The 23,819-nt window shown below is 41.2% G+C and overlaps 1 protein-coding gene across 2 annotated transcripts in view; it reads left to right on the plus strand.

The window, feature by feature from the left end:
* Window positions 1-23,819, plus strand: part of CDHR2 (cadherin related family member 2) — a 226,687-nt gene that overhangs the window by 175,044 nt on the left and 27,824 nt on the right. For both annotated transcript variants that reach the window (XM_044277398.1, XM_044277397.1), the window contains exons 24-28: window positions 276-364; window positions 3,847-3,924; window positions 13,134-13,211; window positions 13,870-13,930; window positions 15,301-15,425. In XM_044277398.1, the coding sequence (XP_044133333.1) occupies window positions 276-364; window positions 3,847-3,924; window positions 13,134-13,211; window positions 13,870-13,930; window positions 15,301-15,425 (431 nt within the window). The remainder of the gene's footprint in view (window positions 1-275; window positions 365-3,846; window positions 3,925-13,133; window positions 13,212-13,869; window positions 13,931-15,300; window positions 15,426-23,819) is intronic.

The following is a 23,819-nucleotide window of genomic DNA, read 5'->3' on the forward strand; positions in this document are numbered from 1 at the left end:
GTCATGTTACTGCTCCGTGCCTCTGCAGTCTGCAGCGGGTCTTGGCACTCTTTCACGGAGCGGATGCCACGCATGGCATCCGCTCGTGTGAAACGGCCCTTAGGGTTCAGTCTCCTTCTAGCACTTAATTAGGCTTTTGCACAAGAGATAGAAATGTGAGCCTGTGTGCGTGGCCTTGCTGCATATTATTATACTTTCAGATCTTGAGATCTGGATTCTACCAGCCTATTTGTTCATTTTCATATGTTAATGTATTTCTATTTCTTAACCAACAGATATTTACAATAGATGAGTCCTATAGAGTGGTACTGCGATTCTCAAAGTCTGTTGATGAGCTGACTGCAAACTCGCCATTGATCATTGGGTAAGAGTCTATATATTTCATATAGGAGTCTTATTGAATAGTTATTCAGAAGCACGCAGCTTCCATACCCCCACACTTAGTGCAAAAAACATGTCTGCTTTAGATGTATTGTTTTATTGAAGCAGGTTTATTTAAAGGAATTGTTTCACTTCAGCAAATGGTATTTATCTTGTAGACAGAGTTAATACAAGGCACTTATTAATGTATTGTGACTGTCCATATTGCTTCCATCACATTATACACTGCTTGTATCCATGGTTATGACCACCCTGCAATCCATCAGTGGTGGTCGGGTCGTGCTTGCACACTATAGGAAAAGGTGATGGCCTCTCAGATGGCTGGGACCATGAGAGTGAACATAGACACATAGACACGCATGCGCAGCAGCTCCTGTCCCAGCCACCTTATATCTCCTCTGCAGAGGTGGCCATTAGTGTTGATCACGAATATTCGAATTTCGAATTTTTATCGCGAATATAGGTACTTCGAAAATTCGGGAATATAGTTATATATATTCGTAATTTCGAATATTTTTTTTTTTTTTTCTTTTTTTATTCGATTATTATTATTTTTTTAAATCAGTACACATGATCCCTCCCTGCTTCTAGCTTGTGGGCCAATAAGAAGGCTGCAATATACTTGACTTTAGGAGTAGTAGTGTTTGCGAATTTTGCTCTATATTCTTTTTTTTTCGAATATTTGCTATATTGCTATATATTCTTGTTTTAGAATATATTACAAATATACGAAAAAAACGAAGTTATAGCAATATAGCAAATATTCAAAAAAACGAATATAGAGCAATTTAGCTAATATAGTGCTATAATCTTTTTTTTTTTATAGTTGTAATTTTTTTCCAATCTGAACTTCAGATGAGAAAAAAATTACAACTATTAGACAAAGAAGATTATAGCACTATATTGGCTAAATTACACTATATTCGTTTTTTTCGAATATTCGCTATATATTCTTGTTTTAGAATATTACGAATAATCGAAAAGACTAAGTTATAGCAATATAGCGAATATTCGAAAAAAAAATAGAATATAGAGCAATTTAGCTAATATAATGCTATAATCTTCTTTGTCTAATAGTTGTAAGTTGAAAAATTCGCAATAAAAAATTCGAATACGAAAATTCAAATTACGAAAATTCGCATATTACACAATCATTATCCTGCCGATTTTCCGAGTAAAAAAAATCATAGAATATTACAAACATTCGAATTTGTGAATATTCGAAGAATATTCTACAAAATATTCGTGAAATATTGCGAATTCGAATATGACCCCTGCCGCTCATCACTAGTGGCCATACCCGTGGAATCGACAAGTATATAATGTGATGGAAAAATGAACCAAGCCAGCAAAGGAGATCCTATGGACAATCACAATACATTTGTAAGTGTCTTGTATTAACTTTCTTTACATGATAATTATAATATGCTGAAATGAGACACCCCTAACTAAACTTTTCAAAAACCTCCTAAATTGCCTAAAAATGATTTTTGTAATGCACTTTATTAATCAATAATACTGTTTTACTAATCAAATAAGCACCCAAAGTCCTGGATGCTACTGCATATTAAAATCATTATTCTACTACATCACTCACATGTTGGTGTACTGGAGTATGGAGTTGGGGGTCACAGGGAACACTGCACAGACTGGAGCACACAAAGCTACACCTGCCTGTGCTCCCCTCGGGTATGGCTGAATTCTGGCTCAGCAGAATTGCTACCCCTGTACCGATGTCAGAGCTGTACTACAATAATGATTTTAAGACGTAATAGCACCCATGACTTTGGATAACTATTTGATTAGTAAAACAGCATTAAGTACATTACAAAAACTAATTTTTGGGCAATTTAGAACATTTTAAGAAGAGGTTTTTGGAATAGTTTAAGTACTCTTTAACTAAATTAAAGTGGTTTACTGGAAAATTTATATTAATGGTCCAGCCTTAAAATCTGATCAATGGGGGGTCAACTCGCGAAACCTCAGCCAATCAGATCATTTGTAGGAGCAGCAGCATCTCCGACCTTGTTTACCAGACACTGCCCTGTACATTTTGCACTGGCTATGTGGTGGTGGCTCAACTCTTGACATCTGTGCCAATTAGCTGACTGAAGGGGCTATGGTATCCCCTTTATTGTTTACCAGGCACAGCTCAGTACATTTTGCAGTTACTATGTGGTGGGGGACCAACTCTTGACACCCATGCCATCAGCTGACTGAAAGAGCAACGGTGGCCATTTCATTGTTTTGAGGCACAGCTCATTACATTTTTTAGTGGCTCTTTGGAGCTCAATTAAATGGGACTGAGCTGTAATACCAGGCACATCTGCTATAAAATGTACAAAGCTTTGACTTGTAAACATTGGCCAAAGTGCTCAATGGGGGCACCCTTAATCATCTGATCAATGGGGGTAGGATCCCAACCGATATGATTTTGATGGCCTAAGGGCAGGCCATAAATATCAAAAGTCTTAGAAAATCCATTTAGTGATTTATACAAATATACCCACTCTATTAGAAACTGCACAAGAAGGCAATGACAACCACCTCATTTTAACAGTGTAATGTCATGATCTGGTTGGCACTCTTCTAGTCAGTATAATTACTTTAAAAAGAATGTCCAACTTTTAACACAATCCTGTATAATTTTACATGGAGTAAACTTAGACAGACAGTCTGGAAATATGCTAAGTTTATCACATGGCTGATGCTGGATAATAAACCTGGTGCATCTTTAGACTGTGTAGTCTAGTTTATACCATCTATTTGTCGGCTTAGTTTAGGTTCACATTTCCATTTGGTAATGCAGAGGAGCAGACTACCGGAGTTACCTTATCCGGCATAGCTGGACACTGCCGGGCGCAGGAGAATTCCCATTCACTTTAATGGGATCTTGTGGGTTTCCTGCATAAATGTCAGCTTTCTACTGGAAAAATATAGCTGTATACTGCTGCATTTATTCTGGCAGCCTGCTGGATCACTGCTGAAACCTATTCTAGTGAATGGGGATGCGGCAGTACCTGATGATGTCCGGCTATGCTGGATTCGGTAACTCCCAGGAGAGGAGCAGACTATGAGATTTAACAAACGTAGATTTGAATTTAGTCTTAGTGGCAACATTTTGTTTCACTGAGCCAAAAATGTGTCCCAATGCAACAAAAAGCTGTCCACCAAAAACTGTAGACCAACACTAATTTGGTCTTATCTTTTATGGACCAGAATTGTGAATTTCAGCTTCCTAAATGTAGACAAAAGATGGCCATGCCCACATTGAAGTAGAGATTGAGTCCCATGAACAATATGAGATTTTTATCTAGTGTCAAAAATATATAACATTTTTCGATAGCTACAAGGTCCCTTTTGATTTTTTTGTACACAGGGAATAATATTCATTCATCTCAGAATTTCATCTAATGAACTGCATTATCATTTATTGATATTATATGTGATATTTTTGTGTGACAGGGAAATTGCAAAAGCAACAGGCTCTACAGTATTTGTGGCCGGGATTGAATCAGCGGATGCTGTAAAAAGAGCCATTCGGTAAGCTTAATAAACAACAGTGCAGTGATATGATCATTCATTTATTCTTCATACAAAGTGGAGGTCTCTACATTGGGTATTGTATTATTTTTTTCAGACAAATATTTCAGTCATAAATGAAATATGAGATTTGTAGAGTAGTACAGACATTACATGTGACAAAGGTATCGTCTAGATTTAATTAGCTTTAAAATGGACCATATTGTTCTCAACATTTGGAAAGGAACAGTTGGCAGAACAAAATACGCAATATTCAGTAATACAGTATGTTACAAATTGCAAACTGCATAAAATGTAACAAAGTTTCAGAAAAATAACAACTTTATCTCCATCTGTTCATGGAGCTGTACCTGACAAGTTCTATTGATATACTCTAAGTGCATTTACATTTTGCCCAAGTCAATTGTTTATGTGAAACCAAGTAAAGTGAAATGTGAGGTTGTCAGGTTTGGGTAAGCCTAAGTCAACATATGGGTCCCCCAGTGACTCCCACTGAAATAACCCCGCAGATTCAGTTGCTAATGCTGGGAAAAGCACATTGTAAAATAAGTTATATCTTCAATTTTCTAATATATGAATAAAATATATTGCCTATTACCTATTTATATTAGTGACAGAAGAGTAGAAGAGAAGGTAGTCTGTGATTTTTAGGTTGTATTTCCTGTCTGAAGCAAAATAACCGAACGTAAGGACATTATGATGTATCAGATTGCAAGGAGGCTGTTGCAGTTTGGGTGAATTTTTTGGATGAAAAAAATCTATGAAAATTAGTTAAAGGGAACATGTTATGTTGAACATGGAATCTAAGCTGCAGGCAGCATGTTATAGAGCAGGATTTGCTGAGCAGACTGATGTATCGTTTTATGGGAAAATATTCAGTTTAACTTGTAATTTACACATTTAAATTCCTGCTCATTCTGAGCTTTTAAGTCTAGGAAGCGGTCCTATCAGTGACTGACAACTATCTCTGTATACACAGTCATAGAGGGAAGGCTGTCAGTCACTGATAGGACCGAATCCTTGTCTTCAGTCAGTGACTGACAGCTATCTCTGTATACATAGTCATAGAGGGAAGGCTGTCAGTCACTGATAGGACCGAATCCTTGTCTTCAGTCAGTGACTGACAGCTATCTCTGTATACACAGTCATAGAGGGAAGGCTGTCAGTCACTGATAGGACCAAATCCTTGTCTTCAGTCAGTGACTGACAGCTATCTCTGTATACACAGTCATAGAGGGAAGGCTGTCAGTCACTGATAGGACCGAATCCTCGTCTTCAGTCAGTGACTGACAGCTATCTCTGTATACACAGTCATAGAGGGAAGGCTGTCATCACTGATAGGACCGAATCCTTGTCTTCAGTCAGTGACTGACAGCTATCTCTGTATACATAGTCATAGAGGGAAGGCTGTCAGTCACTGATAGGACCGAATCCTTGTCTTCAGTCAGTGACTGACAGCTATCTCTGTATACACAGTCATAGAGGGAAGGCTGTCATCACTGATAGGACCGAATCCTTGTCTTCAGTCAGTGACTGACAGCTTTCTCTGTATACACAGTCATAGAGGGAAGGCTGTCAGTCACTGATAGGACCGAATCCTTGTCTTCAGTCAGTGACTGACAGCTATCTCTGTATACATAGTCATAGAGGGAAGGCTGTCATCACTGATAGGACCGAATCCTTGTCTTCAGTCAGCGACTGACAGCTATCTCTGTATACATAGTCATAGAGGGAAGGCTGTCATCACTGATAGGACCGAATCCTTGTCTTCAGTCAGTGACTGACAGCTATCTATGTATACACAGTCATAGAGGGAAGGCTGTCAGACACTGATAGGACCGAATCCTTGTCTTCAGTCAGTGACTGACAGCTATCTCTGTATACACAGTCATAGAGGGAAGGCTGTCAGTCACTGATAGGACCGAATCCTTGTCTTCAGGCAGTGACTGACAGCTATCTCTGTATACATAGTCATAGAGGGAAGGCTGTCAGTCACTGATAGGACCGAATCCTTGTCTTCAGTCAGTGACTGACAGCTATCTCTGTATACACAGTCATAGAGGGAAGTTGTCAGTCACTGATAGGACCGAATCCTTGTCTTCAGTCAGTGACTGACAGCTATCTCTGTATACACAGTCATAGAGGGAAGTTGTCAGTCACTGATAGGACCGAATCCTTGTCTTCAGTCAGTGACTGACAGCTATCTCTGTATACACAGTCATAGAGGGAAGTTGTCAGTCACTGATAGGACCGAATCCTTGTCTTAAGTCAGTGACTGACAGCTATCTCTGTATACACAGTCATAGAGGGAAGGCTGTCATCACTGATAGGACCGAATCCTTGTCTTCAGTCAGTGACTGACAGCTATCTCTGTATACACAGTCATAGAGGGAAGGCTGTCAGTCACTGATAGGACCGAATCCTTGTCTTCAGGCAGTGACTGACAGCTATCTCTGTATACATAGTCATAGAGGGAAGGCTGTCAGTCACTGATAGGACCGAATCCTTGTCTTCTGTCAGTGACTGACAGCTATCTCTGTATACACAGTCATAGAGGGAAGTTGTCAGTCACTGATAGGACCGAATCCTTGTCTTCAGTCAGTGACTGACAGCTATCTCTGTATACACAGTCATAGAGGGAAGTTGTCAGTCACTGATAGGACCGAATCCTTGTCTTCAGTCAGTGACTGACAGCTATCTCTGTATACACAGTCATAGAGGGAAGGCTGTCATCACTGATAGGACCGAATCCTTGTCTTCAGTCAGTGACTGACAGCTATCTCTGTATACACAGTCATAGAGGGAAGGCTGTCAGTCACTGATAGGACCGAATCCTTGTCTTCAGTCAGTGACTGACAGCTATCTCTGTATACACAGTCATAGAGGGAAGGCTGTCAGTCACTGATAGGACCAAATCCTTGTCTTCAGTCAGTGACTGACAGCTATCTCTGTATACACAGTCATAGAGGGAAGGCTGTCAGTCACTGATAGGACCGAATCCTTGTCTTCAGTCAGTGACTGACAGCTATCTCTGTATACACAGTCATAGAGGGAAGGCTGTCATCACTGATAGGACCGAATCCTTGTCTTCAGTCAGTGACTGACAGCTATCTCTGTATACACAGTCATAGAGGGAAGGCTGTCATCACTGATAGGACCGAATCCTTGTCTTCAGTCAGTGACTGACAGCTTTCTCTGTATACACAGTCATAGAGGGAAGGCTGTCAGTCACTGATAGGACCGAATCCTTGTCTTCAGTCAGTGACTGACAGCTATCTCTGTATACATAGTCATAGAGGGAAGGCTGTCATCACTGATAGGACCGAATCCTTGTCTTCAGTCAGTGACTGACAGCTATCTCTGTATACATAGTCATAGAGGGAAGGCTGTCAGTCACTGATAGGACCGAATCCTTGTCTTCAGTCAGTGACTGACAGCTATCTCTGTATACACAGTCATAGAGGGAAGGCTGTCAGTCACTGATAGGACCGAATCCTTGTCTTCAGTCAGTGACTGACAGCTATCTATGTATACACAGTCATAGAGGGAAGGCTGTCAGACACTGATAGGACCGAATCCTTGTCTTCAGTCAGTGACTGACAGCTATCTCTGTATACATAGAGGGAAGGCTGTCAGTCACTGATAGGACCGAATCCTTGTCTTCAGTCAGTGACTGACAGCTATCTCTGTATACACAGTCATAGAGGCAAGGCTGTCATCACTGATAGGACCGAATCCTTGTCTTCAGTCAGTGACTGACAGCTATCTCTATATACACAGTCATAGAGGGAAGGTTGTCAGTCACTGATAGGACCGAATCCTTGTCTTCAGTCAGTGACTGACAGCTATCTCTATATACACAGTCATAGAGGGAAGGCTGTCATCACTGATAGGACCGAATCCTTGTCTTCAGTCAGTGACTGACAGCTCTCTCTGTATACACAGTCATAGAGGTAAGGCTGTCATCACTGATAGGACCGAATCCTTGTCTTCAGTCAGTGACTGACAGCTATTTCTGTATACATAGTCATAGAGGGAAGGCTGTCAGTCACTGATAGGACCGAATCCTTGTCTTCAGTCAGTGACTGACAGCTATCTCTGTATACATAGTAATAGAGGGAAGGCTGTCAGTCACTGATAGGACCGAATCCTTTTCTTCAGTCAGTGACTGACAGCTATCTATGTATACACAGTCATAGAGGGAAGGCTGTCAGTCACTGATAGGACCGAATCCTTGTCTTCAGTCAGTGACTGACAGCTATCTCTGTATACACAGTCATAAAGGGAAGGCTGTCATCACCGATAGGACCGAATCCTTGTCTTCAGGCAGTGACTGACAGCTATCTCTGTATACACAGTCATAGAGGGAAGGCTGTCAGTCACTGATAGGACCGAATCCTTGTCTTCAGTCAGTGACTGACAGCTATCTCTGTATACATAGTCATAGAGGGAAGGCTGTCATCACTGATAGGACCGAATCCTTGTCTTCAGTCAGTGACTGACAGCTATCTCTGTATACACAGTCATAGAGGGAAGGCTGTCAGTCACTGATAGGACCGAATCCTTGTCTTCAGTCAGTGACTGACAGCTATCTCTGTATACACAGTCATAGAGGGAAGTTGTCAGTCACTGATAGGACCGAATCCTTGTCTTCAGTCAGTGACTGACAGCTATCTCTGTATACACAGTCATAGAGGGAAGGCTGTCATCACTGATAGGACCGAATCCTTGTCTTCAGTCAGTGACTGACAGCTATCTCTGTATACACAGTCATAGAGGGAAGGCTGTCAGTCACTGATAGGACCGAATCCTTGTCTTCAGTCAGTGACTGACAGCTATCTCTGTATACACAGTCAAAGAGGGAAGGCTGTCAATCACTGATAGGACCGAATCCTTGTCTTCAGTCAGTGACTGACAGCTCTCTCTGTATACACAGTCATAGAGGGAAGGCTGTCAGTCACTGATAGGACTGCCTCCTTCACTTTAAATCCTAGGATGAGCAGAAGTTATATTGAATCTTTTCTAATAAAACTATGTATCAGCTCAGCGCCTCCTCCTTTATAACGCAGTGGTCCTCAACTCCAGGCCTCAGGGCCCACCTGCCAGCCATGTTTTCAGGATTTCCTTAGTATTGGGCAGCTGATATAATTTGTGTCCATCCATCAGGATTTACCACAGGTATTCATTCTGTGGGAAACTCCTAAATCCTGACCGGCAAGTGGGCCCTGAGGACTGGAGTTGGTGAACCCTGCTATAACCCACTGCTGGCAGATTACACTGCAATTTCATGGTGATGGGTTCCCTTTAAAATAAGTCCTGTACTGACTCCCAGAAATGTAAAATATATAAGCAGGGGTCATGACTAAGGCTACTTTCACACTTGCGGCACCCGTGTGAACGCTAGCCCACAGTGCCGCCGCACTATACTATAATGGGGGGGGGGCCGGACTTCCAGAAGTACGGTGGGCTAGCGTTAGAAAGGATCCGGCAGGTTGTTTCTCCACCAGAACATCCAGCCGGACCCTGCTGCAGCAAGTGTGAAAGTAGCCTTAGATGAAGGCTACCAAAAATAAATAGGGCTTTAAGCTTATGCACCCAGCAAAGTTAGGTGCAAAGAGACTAAAATATGGCTGCATGGGTCCAAAGACTCCAAATTATGAACACTGTGTTTTCTGCCATATTTTTCATTTGAGGGAATGCTTCTATAAGAGAATATATTTGTAATATCACATTCAGTAGGGCATGGCATTATTTTGCATGGATTAAGTATACGTCCAGAAGCAAAGAACTCTGGAGGGAATTTATAAAGAGTAAGGTATTATATACGATAGTCAATAAGAGGTGGACTGGAATGAGATGTGCCAAATTTATAGAGGCTTATGAATCTTAAGGCCAAGGTCACACTTTAGTCAGTTATTTGGTCATAAGTTTCCATCAGTTATTGTGCGCCAAAACTAGGTGCGGGTCAAAAGCACAGAATAGGAGCAGATCTTTTCATTATACCTTATCTCTGTGAAGGCTTCACTACTGGTTTTGGCTCACAGTAATTGATGGAAATAACTGACCAAGTAACTGAAGTGTGAACTCAGCCTTAGAGCTCATGCACACAAACGTGTGTCAGCTGGGTCCATGCTGTGGACTGCAAATTGCGGTCCGCAATGCACGGGCACCGACCTTAGGGTCGCCATATGCAGAGGCAGGACCAATTCACTTGAATAGCAGAAAAAAGGAGCTGGCATGGATTTGATCTTTCATTTACAGTTCAGTTCCTGGCATAAATTATAGTAAATCTGTCAGGCCATGCCCTAGTTGCGAGAGTGACTATGGGTGCTGCATTACAGATCCATACATGAAGCCTGTTTTAGGCATTTCCCAGAGATTGTAATGAAAGATACATAGTGAAAATGCACAACGTAATGTTGTGCTGTTATTTCTGAATAAAGCCCTGTTGCTTATTGTGCTACGCCTGAATGGAGACCTGATTAATCTTTACCATTTGTCATAATTTGATGTAAAATTCTACTTTTAAGTCAGAGCAATTTTGCATGTTGAGCATCATTAAGTGGTAGTTTTAGAATTGTTGAATGTCAATAGCTCATTAATGGTATAGAACCTTTCCTGAATCTATCCAAAAAGATTACTGTGGTGTGATTTTAGACTATGAGAGTCAATGCTAATTTCGGGAACAACTTTCATGCAAAGCCTACCATAGGCACACGTTTTACCTAGTTACCTCTTCTAAGTGGTCCTGGTAAAGTATATATTATATGAAACTACAAATTTTAAAATTAGGGATTTGTTCCAACGTCAGATCAGATATATTTAAAATTACAAAAAAATGTAATTGTTAATATGTTATATTTTAGTATTGATGATGTGTGCAATTCTGTGAGTTTATGAGGAAGAATTTTTGAATGAAATTAAAGGGGTTGTCCACTTTCTGGTTACTGTTAACCTATGTATTTGTAATATGATTATATGGCACTTATTAATATAGTCTTTGATGAAAATCTGCACCATTTGCTATATTTCATAAGGTATGCCCCCTTGTTTGCAAATTTTTTGTGCTGTCCACACAGAGGTCCTGTGCATAAGATGGCTGCTTATGGAGGGTCATGTGACCAGGTAAATCACCTTCATGTGATGCCTCATCAATTCAAACAGACTATCTGTCATCTGCATTTTTTCTGTTAGGGGTCTAGTGCAGGTGCAGTGTGTTTGAATGGAAGCATTTGCCTGTTTACATGACCCTCCATCAGGAGCCATTTCATGGACAGGACCTCTTTGTGGATGGCAGAAAATACTTTGTACAGTATCTTTGTATCAAGGGAGCCTACCTTATGAAATATAGAAAATGGCACAGAATTTCAACAAAGACTATATTAGTAAATGTCATATAATTATCTTATATACACATTGGTCAACAATAATCAGAAAGTGGCCAACCCCTTTAAAGACACTCTGTACAATATATATATACAGTTGAAACCAGAAATTTACATACACTATATAAAAATACACATATGCATGCTTTCCCAATATCTGACATGAAATCAGAATAAACCTTTCCTGTTTTTTGTCAATTAGGATTACCATAATTATTATTACTTGCCAAATGCCAGAATAATGAGAGAGGGAATATTTTGAGGCATTTTTATTACTTTCTGCAATGCCAAAAGTTTACATACACTAAGATTACTATGCCTTTAAACAATTCTGGACTGCCCATATGATGATGTCAAGTGTTTGGACGCTTCTGTTAGGCTTGTTGGCAACATCTGAGTTAATTAGAGACACACCTGTGGATGTATTTAAATGCACACCTGAAACACACTGCTTCTTTGTGTAGCATCATGGGAAAGTCTATAGAAATCAGCCAAGATACCAGGAAAAGAATTGTGGACTTGCACTTGTTTGGCTCGACATTGGGTGCAATTTCAAGATACCTGAAGGTGCCTCGTTCATCTGTACAAACAATTATATGCAAGTACAAACAAGATCATAATGTCCAGCCATCATACTGCTCAGGAAGGAGACGGGTTCTGTGTCCCAGAGATGACCATGCTTTGGTCCGACATGTGCATATCATCCCAAGAACAAAAGCAAAAGACCTTGTGAAGATGATGGCGGAAGCTGGTAAGATTGTGTCAATATCCACAGTGAAACGAGTACTGTATCAACATGGGCTTAAGGGCCACTCTGCCAGGAAGAAGCCATTGCTCCAAAATAAACATGAAAAATCCAGATTACTGTTAGCAAATGCACACAGGAAAAAAGACCTACATTTTAAAACTAAACTAAAATTGAACTTTCTGGCCATAATGACCATCGTTACGTTTGGAGCAAAAAGAGAGACGCTTGGAAGTCTAAGAACACCATCCCAACTGTGAAACACGGAGGTGGCAGCATCATGTTGTGGGGCTGTTTTGCTGCAGGAGGGACTGGTGCACTTCACAAAATAGATGGCATCATGAGGAAAGAAGATTATGTGGAAATACTCAAGCAACATCTCAAGACATCAGCCAGGAAGTTAAAGCTTGGGCGGAAATGGGTCTTCTAAATGGACAATGATCCGAAGCATACTGCCAAACTGGTTACAAAGTGGCTTAAGGATAACAAAGTCTGTGTTCTGGAGTGGCCATCACAAAGCCCTGATCTGAATCCTATTGAAAATGTATGGGCAAACCTGAAAAGGCAGGTGCGAGCAAGGCGACCAACAAACATGGCTCAGTTACACCAGTTTTGTCAGGAGGAATGGGCCCAAATTCTGACCAACTATTGTGAGAAGCTTGTGGAAGGATATACAAAATGTTTGACCCAAGTCATACAGTTTAAGGGCAATGGTACCAAATATTAGTAAAATGTATGTAAACTTTTGACTTTGCAGAAAGTAATAAAAATGTCTTAAAACATTCTCCCTCTCTGTCTCTCTCTGTCTCTCTCTGTCTCTCTCTCTCTCTCTCTCTCTCAGTATTCTGGCATTTGCCAAATAATAATAATTATGGTAATCCTAATTGACTAAAAACAGGAAAGGTTTATTCTGATTTCATGTCAGATATTGAGAAAAGCATGCATATGTGTCTATTTAAGTAGTGTATGTAAAAACTTCTGGTTTCAATTGTGTGTGTGTGTGTATATATATATATATATATATATATATATATATAGTTTATTCCTATAAAACATTGACTGAAGTCTCTCTTTTTCAGTGCGGGTGATCAGAGTATCATGACAGTTTACTGCATATTCACTAATGGCACCGCTATACCACCAACCGAATTGAGCAGGTCAGTGCATATACCTGCATGTTAAGTGACTATGTTTATAATAAAAAACAGAAGTCACATTAAAATGAGAACCTGCCATCTTTCTGTTTTTTTTTTGCAAGAATAATGCATTGCAAGAAAATGTATATTATTTATTTGACAAACGATAGGTAGACAGTAAAAAAAAAAATTGATGGTGAGAAATGAGAAGGCATCAGGAGATAAGAAAAGAAAGGAAGGAGGGCATGGAAGTAAGAAGAAAAATAGGGAAAAGTTTCCTACATTCCTGTAGCACTCTTTCTGCAGAGAACAGAATTGAGACAGGCCCATAAACTTCTATTGAGCCTATCTCCTTCAGCGAGGAGAGAGTCTGATATGTGAGCACTTCGCTCTCCTCATTCTAGGGATGAGGAGAACGCCACAGAGCAAAACTTTTGATATGTCCTTATGACAACTCAGCGTGGTGCACTTTTTTGAGCCAAGAGAAGGGAAAGAGAAATATAAAGGAAGGGCTTAAACCTTAAACTTTTCCTTCCTGCTATCTTAGGCTAAAAACTGCTACAAACTGTGTGTCACCATACTTACACACAAAGATCTATGCGATTTAAAAAAAAAAGTCCATCTGATTTTAACTTCTGTAAATATGTTTTTATGTTTTCTGTACCTGTTACCTTTTTAGAATTATTCAGAGCAACAGCGAAGTTTTGGGCAACCTTTTAAGACTTGGTCTCTATGTCATTGTGAGTATAAATGTAATATATTCAGATTTTGCCGTGAATCTGCAACAAAATTTGCAGCAAAATCTACATATGTGTATTTTGTGGTATATTTGCCTTGGATTTCTCCCTATGCATTGCAAAAGGAAAAATCTGTAGGGAAAGTCTGCAGAAAGAATTGATAAGCTTTGGATTTAAAATCCATACAGCTTTTTTCATAGCGTGTGGATGAGACTTACAATTTCAAAAGCAAAAACTAGATTAGCTCAAATCCCCTTGACTCGAAAAGATCTGTTCATGGAGGCGGGAGCAAGCGGAGCTCTATCTGAACAAAAGAAAAATCCAGCACTCTGTGTCTTCAAATAAAATCCAGTATTAAAAGAAAATCCATTAAAAATTTTAAAGGGATTTTCTGGGAGTTTTATACAGATTTTTACACAGATTTTAACTCTGGATAGGTCAATCAGTATCTGACCGATGGAGGTCTGACACATGGGAACCCCCAAGATCAGCTGTTTGAGAAAGCACCGGCCCATAATAGAACTGTCCTATGCTTGTCTATAATGTGGACAATAATAGGACATGTTTTATTTTTTTGCTCGGACATGTGAACATACGGACCAGTATGAGCTAAAGGACCAACAAATTCCTGAAAACTGTCTAAAAATTGCACTATGAAAACACAGTCTTTGCAGGGCATTTTATAATTTCCTACTTGTCAGGCTGATAAAGTGCTGTTTTGTTATAAAACCTATGTGTGCAACCACCCTTAACGGTGTCTCACGATGTCAACACTGATTCATGTGCCAGAGTAGTTGCTGCAGGGAAATTGTATGGCTTGATTTGGCTTCACTGGGGTTTGAGAAGCTCAGCTAGTTATAAACAGCAGACTTGCTCTTAATAGGAGGTGGTTTTTAACAATGCCTACTAAATTTGCCCTCTTAGGAGTACCACCTTCATACTTTTCTCAAAAAACGACAACACATGCTCCAAATCAGAGCCAGCCTCATGCTGATCTTAAAAGCTTGAACCCATTGGCCTTAGCAGTTTGAACTCACAGGTCCTTATCAATAGTGGCAGTCCCATTCCATTTTTAAAGGGGTTGTCTGGCTTTAGAGCTGAACCCGGACATACCCACATTTTCAACCAGGCAGCCCTGCTAATATGAGCATTAGAGTATTTCATGCTCAGATGCTCTCCTTTGTCCTGAGCAGAATCGCGCATGGCAAAGGCTTTTTTTAGGAGATCTGGTGACATACCCATTCCAATCTTAGTGCACAACCAAAAAAAAAATAAGTAAAAAGTAAAATGGGTGAAGTATTATAATGGGTTAGGAACTGTATACACTTTTTTTTTTAATTCAATGGAATAATTTTTAATTTATTTATCCACAGGGACCTGAAGACCCAATAATACAAGATGACGATAAGAAGTTTTTAGGGATAATTGCTGGCCTAGCTGCTTTCATAGCTGTGGTTATCATCATTATGATTACTACCATAATCTGCATGAGAAAAAGGTAAATCTACTAGGTCTTTATGTATTTATTTGTATACTATCTGTTAATGCAATACCGATATCACAGTATCACTGCACTGCAAAGAGTGATATCCATGGCAGATATCCGCATAACTTAAATTGACATCCTGCAGATCTTAAATCCATACCATGTGTGGATTTCACTTTTCTAAATCTCATCCATTTTGCTGCTACTACAGTATAAACACTTCAAATTCTCCACACTCAGTTCTGTTGTGAAAAATGTGCAGCATTTACACTACATGTGGCCACATTTTTTTCAGGACAAAATAACATAATCCTGTCAGGGCGATGGAAATTGGAGTAGACACATGAAAGTGTGAATATAGCCTTAAAGGAGTTTTCTAGGCTCCTGATATTGATGACCTATGCTATCCTCAGAATAGGTCAACAATATCAGTGGGCATCCAAACCCTGCATTGAAACCAATCACCTAAACGGCTGAGCTGCAGTAACCCAGCAAGGCGACTACAGTTTGAACAGATCTATGCTTCTGACTCCATACAAAGTGCTAGTCTCAGCGGCTGTGGGGGAACGTGGATCCTGAGGGTAGATGAGGAGCTCAGAAACCCCATAAAGGACATCTGTCAGCAGATTTGTACCTATCACCTTGGCTGACCTGTTACATGTGCACTTGGCTGCTGAAGGCATCTGTGTTGGCCCCATGTTCATATGTGCCCGAATTGTTCAGAAACATGGTGTTTGTAATATATGCAAATGATCCTCTAGAAGCAAAAAGGGTGTTGCAGTCACACCTAGAGGCCTCGCTTTCTCTGCAACTGCCGCACCCTCTGCACTTTGATTGACTTTAGGAAAAGTCAGGGCCAGGTGTCATGGTGTTTACGCTGCCTAACTGTGTCAAGGAAAGTGCAGAGGGTGCAGCAGTTGCAGAGAGGGCAGAGCCTCTGGGTGTAATGGCAACACCCCCCTTGCTCCTAGAAGCTCATTTTCATATATTAAACTTCATTTTTATCAGCAATTTAGGCACATATGAATATGGGACCAACAGAGATGTCTTCAGCTGTCAAGTGCACATCTAACAGGTCACCTAGTTTTATAGGTACAAATCTGCTGACAGTTAAAGGGATACAAACCTATGTTTTTTTATACTTATTCAAGCATATTCTTTCTTTTCTAGCCTTTTTTATGTTTATATTCCTTTACTTTTCTTATATGATTATGAGGATAGGCCTTCAGCACTACCAACAATTTGTTTTATGGCAGGCACATGAAATAAGAAATTGCCGTAATAAAATTGCAGCAACCAGGGGGAAGACGTCGGCCAGGGGGTCCCTTTAAGATGTTGTATTTGCTTAAAAGTTTGTTGTGACGCCAGTTGCATTTCAGCAATGAGGGACTTAGTCCCCCTAAGTAGGTGGTATTGGTGGTACCCAGGTGTAGGAATGCTAGAGTGGTGTAAGGGTTGCCTATAATGTCCCTTTAGGTGTTGTGGCGGTGCACATGTGGCGGTGCTCCTACCTGGATATCCTGGAACCCCAGGCGTATTCGTCCGCGGCAGTGCAACTAAGGTTGATGAAGGGATAATGAAAGAAATGGAGTCCAGACTCGCATTAACGTTGGAAACAGCTTTACTTGAATAAACCTGCATCACAGGAACAATCCTCCAAACTTTATCTTGGTTACCAGTAGTCTGTGGCTTAAGTTTTGGCAGGCAAACACATTCGGCCCTGCTACATCTGTCACTTTCTTTAGCTTTGCTGTGCTGATAGGATTAACCAGAAACTTTTTCTTTCTGCCAAACTTAGCTTTCTGTAGTCTGACTCTGTCTTTATCTTGTTCTGGATCTCTATCTTTCTCTTTTATCTTTATCCAGGGAACCTTTCCTCCTGGTTACTGAAGCTGTTAACTTTTCTCTCTCTTGTTCCAGCAGAGCTGGTGGTGCTCTGCTGGCCTTGGCAAGGCCTGTCCAACAGGGACGGGGGCCTGCTGCACACCTCGCCCCTTGCAGGGGGTAGACTAAACTGACTCTCACTAACTAGACTCCTCCCTCTCTAGAGAGGGCTAGAATGGACAGTAGGTTCCATTCCAGGGAAACTAGCTCTGCCAAGATTTCTGCCATCTGCTGGTGAGCCAGGCACATTACACTTTAACATAACATTTGCATATAATTGCAAGACACATTGTGCAGAATCTGGAAATCAATACATAAGATGAAATTGGGTCAACCATAGGATTATGTGAGAGAGTGGTGTGTTTACATACCGTGTGACATATGAATGGGGGGGAGGAAGAGGTGAGCCATCTCCATCATCTATTATGAGTGTTCTGCCATTGTTATCCCGCCTGTGATGACTACTGAAAAGTTATCCATAATGAGGCCCAGTGGTCAAAGTGAAAACTCCAATTATACTGAAATATATATAAATTGTAGGAAGGCGCAAGGGTCCGTCGTTGACGGAAGGTATGTGTCACCGAGGTTCCTGGCCTCAGTGAAGTAAGAGCTGGCATTTTCAGGTCTCAGTGGCAGCTAATGCTGATTGACACTTTAATATTTTAGTATGGCTGTATAGCTGATCCAGGATGGCTCTTACTGGCAGTAGGCAAAGTTCTGGGTGGGTGACTACTCCCCACGTTCCAGGCCAGGTCTTGACTCCCCTATAAAAAAAACAGCCGGCAGTGTCAGCTGGAAGTGATTACCTCTCTCTGACAGAGGAGCTCTGGCAATCGCTAGTGTGAGAACTGAGCTCTGTGCTAGGCTGGAAAGCTGAGACCTGTGTCTTGGGAGTGCAAGCCACCTAAAGCTGGCATTTGGACTGCTGGAGGCAGAACCGCCGTCAAGGTGTGAACAAACACCAACCTTGCAAGAGTTTTTTGTGACCTTATGTGTGAAAAAACACGGACATTCGAATTACAATTTCCTCTGTACTGCACCCGCTTATCCCAACTACCAGAGCAAATCCCCACAATTGGTGGAGGATGCGTGCATTGCAGTGAGGCTGGCGTGAAGGCCGAAATATTTTTTTTTTTCCGAGCACTGGTGTATGTCTTACATCAAACCAGTGAGATTATAACCCGTGTCCCTCGACAAAATGGAAGCTGTCGTGAAAGCGCTCGTGGAAGCTAACCTGCAACAGTGGGAGGCCAATAAACAACAGCAGGAAACAAACCAGCTGCTGTTACAACATGTAATGGCTTTACAAGCAGCAGGAGCATCACAGAGAGTCCACGATGCCCGGAAATCGGTCCGTGTGGTGATCACCAAGTCCCTGCAGACGACGTCAAGACCTATTTGGCGATCTTTGAGAAGGTGAGAGAGAAGCTACCCCGGGATCAATGAGCTGAGGTCATTGCTCCATTCCTGGCATCTGGAACCCAGCAGGTGCATTTTGACTTACCGGATGATCAAGCGGCTGATTACCTGTAGTGATGTCGCGAACATAAAATTTTCCGTTCGTGAACAGCGAACGCAAATTTCCTCAAATGTTCGCGAACTTGCAAACTGGGCGAACCGCAATAGACTTCAATAGGAAGGCGGATTTTAGAACCCACAGGGACTCTTTCTGGCCACAATAGTGATGGAAAAGTTGTTTCAATGGGACTAACACCTGGACTGTGGCATGCCGGAGGGGGATCCATGGCAAAACTGAGTGTGTAAAGTTGAAATCGCAATGCGATTAATATAACCTGCATTAATTGCACTGTGATCACAGCTTTCTCAAATCCGACAGTACATTCTAGCATGGAGCCGTTCCCATGGTAATGGGGACGCTCCATGAGCACGGAAGTCGGCAGAAGCTCTAAGTTGAAATCGCAATGCGATTTATAGAACTTGAATTAATCGCATTGCGATTTCAACTTAGAGCTTCTGCTGACTTCCGTGCTCATGGAACGTCCCCATCACCATGGGAATGCTCCATGCTAGAATGTACTGTTTGAGAAAGTTGAAATTGCAATGCGATTAATTCAAGTTCTATAAATCGCATTGCGATTTCAACTTAGAGCTTCTGCCGACTTCCGTGCTCATGGAGCGTCCCCATCACCATGGGAACGGCTCCATGCTAGAATGTACTGTCGGATTTGAGAAAGTTGAAATCGCAATGCAATTAATTCAAGTTCTATAAATCACATTGCGATTTCAACTTAGAGCTGCTGGGTTCCTAATGGTTGTATTGCTAGAATATAACGAAGATTGAGAATATAGTGCTATATTCGTTATATTCGTCAATTCTAGCAAAACAACCATAGGGAACCCAGCTCTAAGTTGAATTTGCAATGTGATTAATGTAACCTGCACTAATCGCATTGTGGTTACAACTTAGATCTGAGTTCCTAATGGTTGTATTGCTATAATTGACAACGAATATAGCACTATATTCTCAATCTTCGTTATATTCTAGCAATACAACCATTAGGAATCCAGCTAATATAACCTGTATTAATCGCATTGCGATTGCAACTTTGTGACACTGCAGCTTCAGAATAAATCTAAGATGGATGCTGTCCTTGCTTTTTGATAGGCGGTGGGAGGGTCTGGGAGGGAGGGTATGCTGATTGGCTGGAATATGTCTGCTGACTGTGAGGTACAGGGTCGAAGTTTGTTCAATGATGATGTATAGGAGGCAAACTTAACATCGCATATGTTCGCCCGCCGCGGCGAACGCGAACATACGGTATTCGCCGGGAACTGTTCGCCGCCGAATAGTTCGGGCCATCTCTAATTACCTGACAGTAAAGGGTAAGATCCTGGCAAGACTGGGGGTGAATGTATTAGTCCGGGCCCAATAGGTGCATCAGTGGGAGTTTAACCCGGCTAAGCCTGCGAGGCCCCAGTATTATACCCTATTACACCTGCTGCAAAAATGGCTGCAACCTGACATGCTGAGTCCCACTGCTATGTTGGACCATCTGTTGGCTGATGTGTTCTGGAGGAATTTGCCATACCCCCTCCAGCACTGGATTAGCCAGGTGTCTCCTGGTAATGCCCTTGACATGGTGGACCTGGTGGAATGCTATGAGGCTACCAGGAATTTGAAAGGGAGTTCGTTTGGGAGGGGGGCAGCCAATTTCCATCCCAGACCCAGAGACTTGTGCCAACCAAGCCCACCCGGGGTGTACCCCCCATAGACCCGGCTCTGATAGTATGCTGCCAGTGTCAGGAGCCTGGCCGCGTAAGGGCCGACTGTCCCTATTGGGGCAAACCCATGGAGACTAACTATGGATACAGCAGCTTGTACGCCAGGAAGCTGTGTGCGTCAGGTATCCCAGAGACTATAGACAATAACCACCTGTGCCAGGTAGAAGTGGGAGACACTCTGGCAGTGGCTTTGTTGGACTTAGGGAGTCTGGTGTCCCTGGTAAGAGCTACCCTTGTCTTATTCCAACTACCAGAGCGAATCTCCACTATATACATATATACAGACGTGGACAAAATTGTTGGTACCCTTTGGTCAATGAAAGAAAAAGTCACAATGGTCACAGAAATAACTTTAATCTGACAAAAGTAATAATAAATTAAAATTCTATAAATGTTAACCAATGAAAGTCAGACATTGTTTTTCAACCATGCTTCAACAGAATTATGTAAAAAAATAAACTCATGAAACAGGCATGGACAAAAATGATGGTACCCCTAGAAAACACAGAACATAATGTGACCAAAGGGACATGTTAATTCAAGGTGTGTCCACTAATTAGCATCACAGGTGTCTACAACCTTGTAATCAGCCATTGGGCCTATATATATGGCTCCAGGTAATCACTGTGTTGTTTGGTGATATGGTGTGTACCACACTCGACATGGACCAGAGGAAGCAAAGGAAAGAGCTGTCTCAAGAGATCAGAAAGAAAATTATAGACAAGCATGTTAAAGGTAAAGGCTATAAGACCATCTCCAAGCAACTAGATGTTCCTGTGAGTACAGTTGCACATATTATTCATAAGTTTAAGATCCATGGGACTGTAGCCAACCTCCCTGGACGTGGCCGCAGGAGGAAAATTGATGACAAATCTAAGAGACGGATAATCCGAATGGTAACAAAAGAGCCTAGAAAGACTTCTAAAGAGATTCAAGGTGAACTTCATGCTCAAGGAACATCAGTGTCAGATCGCACCATCCGTCGTTGTTTGAGCCAAAGTGGACTACATGGGAGACGACCAAGGAGGACACCATTGTTGAAAACGAATCATAAAAAAGCAAGACTGGAATATGCCAAACTACATGTTGACAAGCCACAAAGCTTCTGGGAGAATGTCCTGTGGACAGATGAGACAAAAATCGAAGTTTTTGCCAAGGCACATCAGCTGTATGTTCACAGACGAAAAAATGAAGCATATCAAGAAAAGAACACTGTCCCTACTGTGAAACATGGAGGAGGCTCTGTTATGTTCTGGGGCTGCTTTGCTGCGTCTGGCACAGGGTGTCTTGAATCTGTGCAGGGTACAATGAAATCTCAAGACTATCAAGGAATTCTAGAGAGAAATGTACTAGCCAGTGTCAGAAAGCTTGGTCTCAGTCGCAGGTCATGGGTCTTGCAACAGGACAATGACCCAAAACACACCGCTAAAAACACCCAAGAATGGCTAAGAGGAAAAAATTGGACTATTCTAAAGTGGCCTTCTATGAGCCCTGACCTCAATCCTATTGAGCATCTTTGGAAGGAGCTGAAACATGCAGTCTGGAAAAGGCACCCTTCAAACCGGACACAACTGGAGCAGTTTGCTCATGAGGAGTGGGCCAAAATACCTGCTGAGAGGTGCAGATGTCTCATTGACAGTTACAGGAAGCGTTTGATTGCAGTGATTGCCTCAAAAGGTTGCGCAACAAAATATTAAGTTAGGGGTACCATCATTTTTGTCCATGCCTGTTTCATGAGTTTATTTTTTTACATAATTCTGTTGAAGCATGGTTGAAAAACAATGTCTGACTTTCATTGGTTAACATTTATAGAATTTTAATTTATTATTACTTTTGTCAGATTAAAGTTATTTCTGTGACCATTGTGACTTTTTCTTTCATTGACCAAAGGGTACCAACAATTTTGTCCACGTCTGTATATATATATATATATATATATATATATACACACTCACCTAAAGAATTATTAGGAACACCTGTTCTATTTCTCATTAATGCGATTATCTAGTCAACCAATCACATGGCAGTTGCTTCAATGCATGTAGGGTTATGGTCCTGGTCAAGACAATCTCCTGAACTCCAAACTGAATGTCAGAATGGGAAAGAAAGGTGATTTAAGCACTTTTGAGCGTGGCATGGTTGTTGGTGCCAGACGGGCCGGTCTGAGTATTTCACAATCTGTTCAGTTACTTGGATTTTTACGCACAACCATTTCTAGGGTTTACAAAGAATGGTGTGAAAAGGGAAAAACATCCAGTATGCGGCAGTCCTGGCAGTATGCGGCAGCATGCTTGTGAAAGGCTCTGTGTTTTGAGCCGAAACGTCGCCTCACTGTGCCACTGTGCCACTGTGGTTGACTAAATTTCTACCTTTTTTCTACTGGATGTGCTGTCAATTTACATCTACATTGTCATGGGTAAGCAGTGACAACCCTGGACATAGCACCCGCTACGCCTTTTTGTGAATTGGTGCTGCCACACTCTTTCTTATTATATATATATGTGTGTGTGTTTGTGTGTGTGTGTATATATATATATATATATATATATATATACATATACATATATATATATATATATATAAAAATAGAAAAACGGACTGCACTCCCAAGGATCTTCAGTGAAAAAGGTTTATTCACCCATAGGTGGCACAAGCGACGTTTCGGCTCTCACATGAGCCTTTCTCAAGCGAGAAAGAAAGGCTCATGTGAGAGCCGAAACGTCGCTTGTGCCACCTATGGGTGAATAAACCTTTTTCACTGAAGATCCTTGGGAGTGCAGTCCGTTTTTCTATTTTTGTATTAGTGGGTAAGCACCAGTTACCATATCCGGACATTGCACCCGCTTTACCTTACTTTATTTTGGTCGGTGGTGCTGCCAGTTATTTATTTTTCTTATATATATATATATATATATATACATATATATAGTCAGGTCCATGAATATTGGGACAGCGACCCAATTCTAATATTTTTGTCTCTATACACCACCACAATGGATTTGAAATGAAACAAACAAGATGTGCTTTAACTGCAGACTGTCAGCATTAATTTGAGTGTATTTACATCCAAGTCAGGTGAAAAGTGTAGAAATTACAACAGTTTTATTATGTGCCTATCACTTGTTAAGGGACCAAAAGTAATGGGACACAATAATAATCATAAATCAAACTTTCACTTTTTAATACTTGGTTGCAAATCCTTTGCAGTCAATTACAGCCTGAAGTCTGGAACACATAGGCATCACCATACGCTGGGTTTCATCCCTGGTGATGCTCTGC

This window comes from Bufo gargarizans, chromosome 2 (assembly GCF_014858855.1).
Source record: "Bufo gargarizans isolate SCDJY-AF-19 chromosome 2, ASM1485885v1, whole genome shotgun sequence".
Classification (NCBI taxonomy): domain Eukaryota; kingdom Metazoa; phylum Chordata; class Amphibia; order Anura; family Bufonidae; genus Bufo; species Bufo gargarizans.